The sequence below is a fragment of the Leptonychotes weddellii genome, chromosome 16 (assembly GCF_054177405.1).
Source record: "Leptonychotes weddellii isolate Sample4059 chromosome 16, ASM5417740v2, whole genome shotgun sequence".
Lineage (NCBI taxonomy): Eukaryota > Metazoa > Chordata > Mammalia > Carnivora > Phocidae > Leptonychotes > Leptonychotes weddellii.
In genome coordinates, this window is record NC_138384.1 from 46,723,035 (window position 1) to 46,732,937 (window position 9,903).

At 54.3% G+C, this 9,903-nt stretch overlaps 1 protein-coding gene across 1 annotated transcript; it reads right to left on the reverse strand.

Annotated features, from left to right (window-relative positions):
* Positions 1-5,692: 5,692 nt before the first annotated feature.
* Positions 5,693-8,108, reverse strand: CLEC11A (C-type lectin domain containing 11A). The gene is made up of 4 exons (XM_006739737.3): positions 7,713-8,108; positions 7,301-7,487; positions 6,803-6,994; positions 5,693-6,370 (listed from the first exon to the last, which is right to left on the reverse strand). The coding sequence occupies exons 1-4, from the start codon at positions 7,857-7,859 to the stop codon at positions 5,925-5,927; spliced, it is 972 nt and encodes a 323-aa protein (XP_006739800.1). The 5' UTR covers positions 7,860-8,108; the 3' UTR covers positions 5,693-5,924.
* Positions 8,109-9,903: the final 1,795 nt, after the last annotated feature.

The following is a 9,903-nucleotide window of genomic DNA, read 5'->3' on the forward strand; positions in this document are numbered from 1 at the left end:
TTCCTCTCAACCTTGTTGTCAACCTAAAACTACTCTTAAAAAAAAAAAAGAAAACGGGGCGCTAGGGGTTGTAAGTTTGAACCCCACGCTGAGCGTAGAGATTAAAAAATAAAATCTTAAAGAAAAAAAAGCTAGCTACATATAGTAAGATATGGTAATGGGCTAGATTTTGCCCCTCTCTATGGATTCATATGTCGAAGCCCTAACCCCAGTACCTTAGAATGTGACTGTATTTTGAAATAAGGTCTGTAAAATGAAGCCCTTAGAGTGGGCCCTAATCCAAGCTGATTGGTGTCCTTATAGAGGACATTTGGACACACAGAGAGACACCAGGAATGCCTGAGCACAGACAAAAGACCATGTGAGGACACAGAGAAGAGGCAGCCATCTGCAAGCCAAGGAGAGAAGCCTCAGAAGGAATCAACCTGCTGACATGTGCATCTTCAACTTCTAGCTTCCAGAACTGTGAGAAATAAAATTTCTGTGGTCTGAGCTACCCTGTCTTTGGTACTTTGTTATGGCAGCTCTGTGTCATTGCTACAAAGCTCAAAAACAAGCAAAATGAAATTGTTCAGGGACACCTATGTGCTACAGTAATCATGGAAATTGAGGAAGGATAAACATGATTCAGGACAGTGGTTACAGTTGGGCATGAGGACAGCACAAGGAAAGAGTAGTAAATAACAACGTCCTGGTATTAAATCGAGCGGTGAATTAACGGGTGGTCTCCTTACACATATATTACTTTACAGGTACCCACTATTACAAAATTGCCCAAAAGATTGTCTTGAAGGCAGAGCTGGTGTTCTACTTCCTGCCACCTCTGTCCTCCAAATCCACCCCAGCTCTGGCTCCCTGCCCGGAAGGCTGCCAGGAGCCGTCACGGCTCAGGGTCAGAACCTGAAGTCCAGTTGCGTTTGGAGTAGGTGGAAATAGACTGAGAAGGGAAGGTTACTTGCCTCCTGCCGGAACTTGCAAAACCCAAGCTCACACACCATCTGGCTCGGCTCACACAACCACCTGTGCTTTGGAAAAAAGCAACTTGCTGCTGGAATGACAGAAGCTGGCATTTTAGGAGGACTTGGTAGCTTGGGGCTAGAGCAGAGGAGAGGTTGTTCAAATGAATGAATAAAGAACACGGGGCTGGCACAGAAAAGCCTGTCGAAGCCAGGAGGGGTCATGTTCAAAGTGAACCACTGAGGACAGAAACATGACCTAAAGCAAAAGAAATCATTCTATGCTCTGTGCGCTTCCCTCAACTGGCCATAAGGAGGAAGGACACACCTCACCTCGTATATTCTGGTGGAGAATGTATAACCCGAATTGAATCATCATGAGGAAACGTCAGGCAAACTCAAGTGAGGAACTTCTATTTAAAAAAGAAAAAAGGTGGGGGTTGTTCTTCCAAAATGTCAATATCATAAATATGGAAATGTTCCAGATTCAAGGAGACATGACAACAAAATGCAATACCTGAGCCCAGACTAGATCCTGAACTGGCAGGGGAAAGTCCTGTGAGAGAGAGCATCTGAGCCCACTGATGAAACTGAGAGACCACCAGGAGATTAGATAAAAAGAATTAAGTGCATGTTACGTTTATTGAGGTTGATTACTGTGGATAAGTAAGAGAGTATCTCTGTTCCTAGGAGATACACACTGAAGTATTCAGGGTAAAGGGCGATGATGTGTGCAACTAACACATGCTTCAGAAAATATATGCATGTATTGAGAAACAAAAACTAGCTCGGACTGTAAAAATCCGTCCACCATCTATCTATAAACACAGATAAGGCCAGCTGCGGAGTTAACAAGAAGCATTTCTCCCAGGGATATGCGGCAGCTGTAAAGGGTCCTAACCAACCCCTTTGTGAGCAACTACTGTTATCTTACTGAGAAAGTTTGTTCTCTAAAATCATAGGCTTTCGAAACTTTGTTGTTTGAAAGCATATCCATAAGAATGAAATTTAGCCCACTCTTCCCGAAAGATCTACGTCACTTTGACACAGACAAGGAGCCTCAATTTCCAGCCCTGATGCAGAGCTTTATATAGAGTTTCTGGGCATAGCATGCCACGTTTATCTTAACTTTGTAGTTTCCAAGGAAACAGGATCCTGAGTCCACTTTGCAGTCCGTAACTGTTGACTCATTTATACACATCCCTACTTTGCTCTGAAGCTACCAAACCAGTTTCACCTAAATTTCACCAAATTCTTCTCTTCCCCCAAATCCTGTAAGTTGATCACAGCTTCTCTTTTGGGATGTGGTCTCCTTCCCTGCAATCGGTCAGTAAACCTGACTTTAATTTATTCCTGGTAATTGGGTTAGGATGGATGGGTGGGTGATGAATGGATGGATGGGTGGATGGATAGATAAATAATGATAAGCCAAAGCAATGGAGTGAATTGTTAACAATAGATAAATCTGGGTAGATACTATTTGTATTTGGGCAGGTTATCTGTAAGCTTGAGATTATTTCCAAACAAAAAGGTGTGTGTATGTGTTTTTTTTTAAAGAAACTAAATTAGTTTGGACCAATATTTAGAAATTTTTTTTCGAGGCCAAGGAAGAATTTTTATAACATATTTTATGTTGTAATTCAGTACATATTCAAGATACTCAAATTTTGAGAACTATTTCTTAACCATTTTCTACGCATTCTCTTATTTTCTATGCACTTATGTTTTATTTTATTTTATTTTTTGCACTTATGTTTTAAAAGACGCTTATTATTGGGGCACCTGGGTGGCTCAGTTGGTTAAGCGGCTGCCTTCCGCTCAAGTTCCCAGGGTACTAGGATCGAGCCCCACGTCCGGCCTCCTGCTCAGCGGGGAGCCTGCCTCTCCCTCTCCCTGCCTCTCTGCCTACTTGTGCTCTCTCTCTCTCTGTGTCAAATAAATAAAATCTTTAAAAATAAATAAAAGACGCTTATTATCAATATACAATTATCCGTGGAAATTCACCCGTATTTTTAAAAAACTCTTGGAAAGGTCTGAGCACTGGGTATAGTCTAAGCCTAAATGAATGTTAAGACTTCGACTTCGGATTTTTCTTCCCGCTGACTCGTGACGGGACTACATTTCCCAAAGCACCTTGGGGCGAGGCCCGGGGAGAAGGGGTGTGAGCTCTGATTGGAGAGGGCCAAGTTCCTACCTGTCATGCTTTCTGCGAAATGTAAGCGAGCCTCACGTGGGAGGAGGGGGCGGGACTTCGAGGGGACTTGCGTGAGGTTCCCGATGGTTCTGGGAAACGTGGTTCTAAGAAGAAGGTAGAGGGCCTGCCGCTCGGACTCCTGGGACTTGTAGTCTTGGCAAACCGGTGCCGGCCGGGTTCTTCCTCCGCTGGGTCATCTCAGGCGTTGGGCCCTTCCTCCACCACCGCCCTGGAATCTCTTCATGCATCGATCCCAGGCAGCTGAGGAGACCTTATCTGGTCTGCGACTCCGAGCTCTCAAACCGCAGGTGCTCCGCAGAGTTAGGGCGGGGGCATTGGCAAACGCTGGTCTTTGGCAGGCCTGGGAGGGCTTCTCGGAGGTGAGCGGAGCAGGATCCCTATGAACAGAACTGAGTCAGGAAATCACACCAGAATGCAGCGTACAGGGGAGCTGATGATGCTTAAACAGTCCTTGCAAAATGCCCTCCACTCCCCTCCCCGCCCCCCACCTCTCTGTGTGCGCATAACTTTATGTCCCTGGGCTTAGTATGACAATGACCAAACAGTGGCACCTAGAGTAATGGACGGTGTGATGAGGAAAGCCCCCAACTCTGTGGGAGCCCAGGGAAAGCTCCTGATTCAGCCTGAGGGAGGCCAGGGAGGAAGAGAAGCAGAGATCGAACTCATTTCAAGGTCCCAAACATGGCACCATACAGGCATCTTCCTTTCTACAAAGAGCTCCCCTGTGCCCGGGGATGCTGGGGGCACGGAGTTGGTCATACCCAGCCCAGCCCAACGAGGCTCCCCGGTCTGGCTGATCAGGGCTTACTTAAGTCAGAAGAGAACTCAGCAGTTCTGGAACATCACAGGGGGGCACCATACCCTGCTGGGGGAAGGGGGAAGCAGGTTGTTCAGGGTGATACACTGGCCAATTCTTGAAAGAATCTGTACATATGCAAAGACAGTGTCTGGACAGAGCATGCAGAGGTGAGCGTGAGGTTAAAGTTGCCATACGAGAGTCAGATCTGATGTTGCAAGGACCCCTCTGTGTCCAGCACTCTTCCACTCTTCTAGGAGGTAGATATTCTTACCCCCAATGTGCAAGATGGGGACACTGAGGCACAGGGGTTTTATCTCACTTTATGTGCCTGGTAGGTAAGTGGCCAAGACAGGATTAGAACCTGGGACGTCTGGTTCCAGAGTCCAGGCAGGTAACCACTGAACTGCTCCGCATTCACCCACCCACTTTCCAGAATGCCAGGTCTGTAATGGTGGGCCCCTTCCAGGCAGTAGCAGATACCCATCCATGCCTGCCTAATGTGCCCTCTGATCACCTAGAAGACGTCCTGCTGCCTCTCTCCAACCCAAGGAAACAAGTTCAGAGGGGGAAGAATTTTGAGCAAGGTCTTCAGTTCCCTGATTGAAGCCCTCCTGACCAGAGCCCCCCCCCCGCCCCGACTCCACCCCACCTCCCCACCATTCCCCATTCCGTTACTCCTACAGGGGCTGTGGGGCTGAGAAATGACAGGGGTGGAGATGACAGGGATGGCTTAATCCTCCCAGTGGTGGATCCAATGGTGACATTTTGGGCTGGTGGTACCATGGTGAAGGAGAGGCAGGGATATAAGGACAGACAGGGTCACACTACAGTGCCTGGTCTCCATGATGATATCAGGGTCAGGCCCATGTTGCCAGTATTGGGGGGAAGACACTGGGTAACTCCAAAATAAGAGCTCCTCCCTCAAAGAGTACTGTCCTCAATGAGGAGGCCCAGGCTGGCCCACTCCCGAGTGTTCTGACTCAGGGAACAAAGCATGAAAAAGGTGGAGAAAGAAAGGTAGCATGTGACTCACATTCAACCATTTTTGAAATGCTCACTTTCCTGGGCTCACCTGAACTTTGCAAGAGCTAATACAAGGTGGGATGGTTGTTACCATGTTCAGTTGAGGAAACTGAGGCTCACAGAGGAGAAGGGACTGGCTTATGGCCACGCAGGCAGGGAGCAGGGAAGGAAACACTGGGAAGGAACCCAAGTTTCCAGGCTGTACAGGTTAAGTTTGCTTCTCAACACATGCCCCTGCGTAGGGAAAGGGAGTGGGGCAGGGCCTGAGATTACATGATGCAAAGGAACCATCTGGTGGAACGAGTTTGAGATACACCAATTAAACAAAATTAAATGGGCTCTTTCCTGCAGGACTTGTCAGAACCTTTAGCTCCTTTGTATTTCGCAGATCTCTTTGACCAGGACCAAGGCCAGGGCCTGGACAATGATTGACAGGCCCTGTGTCCCAAAGGCCGTGAGTGGGACACCATGGGGGTGGAGGCGACAGCAGCATGTGCACGGGTGTACTCCAGGCATCTACGTGCAGGAGCAGATGATGAGGGTACGTCTGTACATGTGTTCTCCATCATTCTGATTCTGGGGCTCAAATAATACCTGTAAAAGCGGAACGGGATAGGCATCCGAAGGCCAGGGTCTTGCCCTTCCAGGCTTGCCCGGCGACGAGATAAAGACCCAAAGTGCCTCCAGCGCCCGCTCAAGTCAGATTCCACAAGGCTTTATTGGCGTGGAACTTAGCCTGGTGCCCGCCGCTCCCAAGAAAGGCAGGCGAGTAAGGGCTCTCGGCTCCGCAGAAGGCCCCCTGGGATCGCCCAGCCCGGGGGAACACGCTTCCATCCGTGGGCAGGGAGGAAGGGAGGGAAGGGCCTTCTCACAGGATGAATGGCCCAGCCAAAGGGCGAGTGGTGGGATGGAGACGCGAGGACCGGCCCCGCTAGAAGGGGTACTCGCAGACGTAGTAGAGGCGGCGTTCGCAGTCGTGGTCCCACCAGGAGCCGTCATCCGAGGCCTGCGCTACGCAGTTCTCGAGCGTGCCGCCGTTGGGCTGGTTAGGGCTGAGCGGGTGCGGCGCGGAGCTGGGACCGGCTCCGGGCTCCGGACGGGGCGCGCGGTGCCAGGCGAAGAAGGACACGCGCTGGCCGTTCTCGAAGAGGTATAGTCCCTCGGAGCGCCGGTCGTGCACGCCCAGCCACACCGGCCAGTTGTAGGGAGCGAGCGCCGCGCGCAAGTAGCGAGTGAGCGCCTCCATCTGCTGGCGGTCCGCGGGCTGGGCCAGGCTCCCGCCCCGTGCCACGCAACGCGCCTGCGCCGCCGCCTGCGCCTCGAAGTCGCGCGATAGCAGGAAGCACTTGTGGCCAAGGCGCAGCCCCTTCAGGCAGCCTGCGGGCGGGGAGGGGCGGAGTTAGGGGCTCCGGGGGCGGGGAGAAGGCGGGGTCGAAGCCTCCGGGGCCGGGCTGGGAGGAGGCGGGGTCAGAGCCACGGGGAGCAAAGAGGCGGAGAGTTAGGACCGCTGCGGGTGGGGCCAGACTGCCGGACCCGGACTGTAAGGGGCGTGGCGCGGCCCCAGTCGGGTACGCTCCACCGCGCGGTAGGGAGCGGGCCTCCCCCTCCGCGCGCCTACTCTCCGCATTCACCCTCCCCGCTACTCTAAGTCCCCATAAGCCAACACCCTGCACATCTCTAGGAACCCGTTCGTCCCTAACACCCTGGGTCCTCACGTCTCTTCAGATGTTTCTGGGCCCCCTCCCGCCACCAGTCCTCCACTTGACCCGGATCGTCCCACTTTCCCTGCCCGGCGCGGCGCGGACTCACCCTCTAAGCGGCCATGCTCGCGCTCCGCGCGGCTCTGCGCCTCCTGCAGGGCTTGCACGGCGTCGCGGGTGTCGCTTGCCGCCTCCCGCAGCTGCCGCAGCCCCCGATTCAACTCGACCACGCGGGTGTCCAACGCGTGCAGACGGACGTGCAGCTGGTGCAGGCCTGCGTCCAAGCCGGCCAGGCGGCCCACTGCGGGCAGACAGGGAGCACGCTGGACGGAACCCAGGGAACGGAGCTGGGGGACCAAAGGGCCTGGAGGGATCTAGGGCTTCTGCGGGCAGAGTTGGGGTGGGCGGCGCTCGGGATTTCTGGAAGGTAGGGGCCGGTGGCCCCGGGCTCTTGGGAGGCAAGACCAGGCCCCCGGAGCTCCCAGGGACGTGGGGGCATCGGCTGGGCGTTGGGCCATTGAAAGGTCCCGGGCAGTGAAAGGACGGTTCATTTTTGAGAAAATGACCGCGGAGGCCTGGGGGCAGGGCGGAGCTAATGATTACTCACGGATATAAGTGACGGTATCTTCAGGGGTGGGAGAGGGGCTAGGGCCAGAAGAGGGGGTTTGCGTTGTTTCCTCCTCTTCCTCCCCCTGACCGTCCTCCTGCGTCCCCCAGGTCTCTTCGTCTTCAGGGGTTCCCTCAGGGTTTTCGTCCCCCCTCCCAGCGGGCAGCCCCAGGGCCTCCTGCAAATGCTGAGGCAGGGAAGGGATGTTAGGGCCAACCCAGCTGCATTCTGACGCCCCACGCGCTCCAGCCACCACTTTACAGCAGTGAGCTCTGCCCCTGAGTCCCTTGTCTGAATCCATCATCCCCATCCTTTGAGCCTGCCCCATCACTCTCCCTTGCCCATTTCCCTAACCCTGGAATACCCTCCCCCCAACGCTCACAGTTCCCCATCAGAGTCCTAAGCAACTCACCTTCAGCATCAGGGCCTCCCGCTCCCGCTCCTCCTCTTGGGCGCCTCCCCAGACTCCCTCCCACTCCCTGTCTGCTCCTCGAGCCCCATGGCTGAAGCCCAGGAGCTGAGGGACCACCAGGGCCCCAAGCAGCCAGGCTGCCTGCATCAGGCTGGGCTCTGCAGCACCCAAGGCTGCAGAGGGATGTCTCTGGGGACTGGAGTGCGTGCAAATCACTAGCCCCTGGTTCCTGCCTCTCCCAGCTTCTCTCTGATCCCTTTTCTCCCAGCTCTTGTCTCTGTCCACTCGTCTGTTCGTCTGTTGGTCTCTGCTCCTCTGTGTGTGTGTCTCTCCCCGCCTCTCTTGGCTCCCCTGAGGCCCTGCTTCTGTGGCCGGAAACCTCTAACGTTCCAAAGCCTGGATCCCGCCTTGGGTCTCCCCACATACCCCCCTCTTTCCGCTTTCCAGAGCTCACTTCCGCCCTGCCCTTTCCTTCCACCATGGCCAAAAGCTCAGATGGCCAAAAAAGGATGGAGTTGGCTCTCCAAGGGATCCTGGGGACACAACCTTTGCCCTCAGGGGGTTCTTGGGGCTTGGCCCTGCTCCCTGCTCCTCCTCCTGGCCACTCCTCGGGAGCAGGGAGACTGCATGGTCTCCATAAGGTTTTTTATTACCCTGTGGCCACCATCGCCCACGCACCCTGCTGGAGGAGGCTTTCCACGACTCACAGGCTCTAGGGCGCCTCCTGCCCCCAGATCTCCCATCCTGGCCTCAAGCCTTTGCCCCAAGATGAAAATGAGTGTGTGTGCCTGTCTGTGGGGACACATATGAAGAGCATGCATGTCACTGTGTATGCAACTCTAGAAGGCGGGGCTCTGGGATTCATTTGCTGTACTTTCCTGGAAGCCTCCTGCAGGTCAGGCTCTGGGTGGGGCAATGCTGGGGACTCCAGCTGCTCACAGACAGGCAGACAGTAGGGCAGAAGGGAGGAGGAAGGGTGGGTGGGTGGGTGGTGGTCAAGGAAGCTTCCTCTGGGAGGTGGAGTAGACAGACGCAGGGCTGGGTGCATGGAGCTCTGAGCATTCAGCCAAGTGCCTCGGCTCCGGCCTGGACCACTGCAGTCACCTCCTCCTGGCTCTCCCCCTCCTTTCTCCCGAGCCCCTCCAATCCACACTGCTTGCGGCAGCGAGCCATGCTTCCAAACCATAAATCAGATCACGTCACTCCCCACTCCCCTGCTCCCCCAGCTTCCCATCATATGCAGGAGGGAAGCCAAACCCTGTCCTCAGCACAAGCCTGGCCTGCCCAGCGGGGGGCTGGGAAGGATGGGCCCTTGGCACCTCTGCAAGCTCATCACCCCCACTCCCCTTGCCCCCAGGCTCCTGCCACACCGGCCTCTTCACTGGTTCCTGAATGCCAAGCTCCTTCCTACCGCAGAGCTTTTGCACTCGACTTTTCCTCCTTCTAGATGCTCTTCCCCCAGCTCCTTCTCATTATTAAGGTCTCAGCTCAGTGAGGCCTTCTCTATCATATCCAAAGAAACTGCACTTCTACAAGTTAACACCCCATTTTATCGTGTTGATATAATCAAGACTGGATTGTCTTGTTTGTTCATTTTCTTGTTTGCTGACTGTCTCCTGCCAACGAAGGCAGGCATTCTTGTTCATTGCTGCATCCCCGGAGCTAGAACAGGGCCAACCTAGCACATAGTAGGTTCTCAATCAGTCTGCTCAGTGAGGAAGGAAATAGCCATTCCTGGTGGGGTAACAGCTTAGCCAAAGACTGAAGACTTGACCGCTGTGTTTAGGTGGCACCCCACGTTCCCCGGGGCAGGGGCACAGGGGCATGGTGGGGGCGGGGTGGTCGCCAGGGTGGAGGTGGTGAGGGCAGTGGGAGAGAAGCTGCAGAGGCAAGGGAAGCAGGAGGCCAGGCTTTGCCCACTCTGTGCCAGACCTGTGAGTCATGCAGGGCTTTCCCAGCCGGGGCCTGGCTGGTTGTGCCAGTGAACATGGAGCTCAGCAGCCAGGGATTGCAGGGCCCACTCTTCAAGGGAAGAAACTGAGGCTCAGAGAAGGGACAGCGCAGCCTGCTGGAGGTCATCAGCGTGGCAGATGCTAGCCAAGGCTTCTGGCTCTAAGCAGGGGCATCGGCCCTCAGCTGCTGGGAGCCCCAGGAGGGGTCTTGGAAATCCATTCATCCAGCCTTCCCTTTT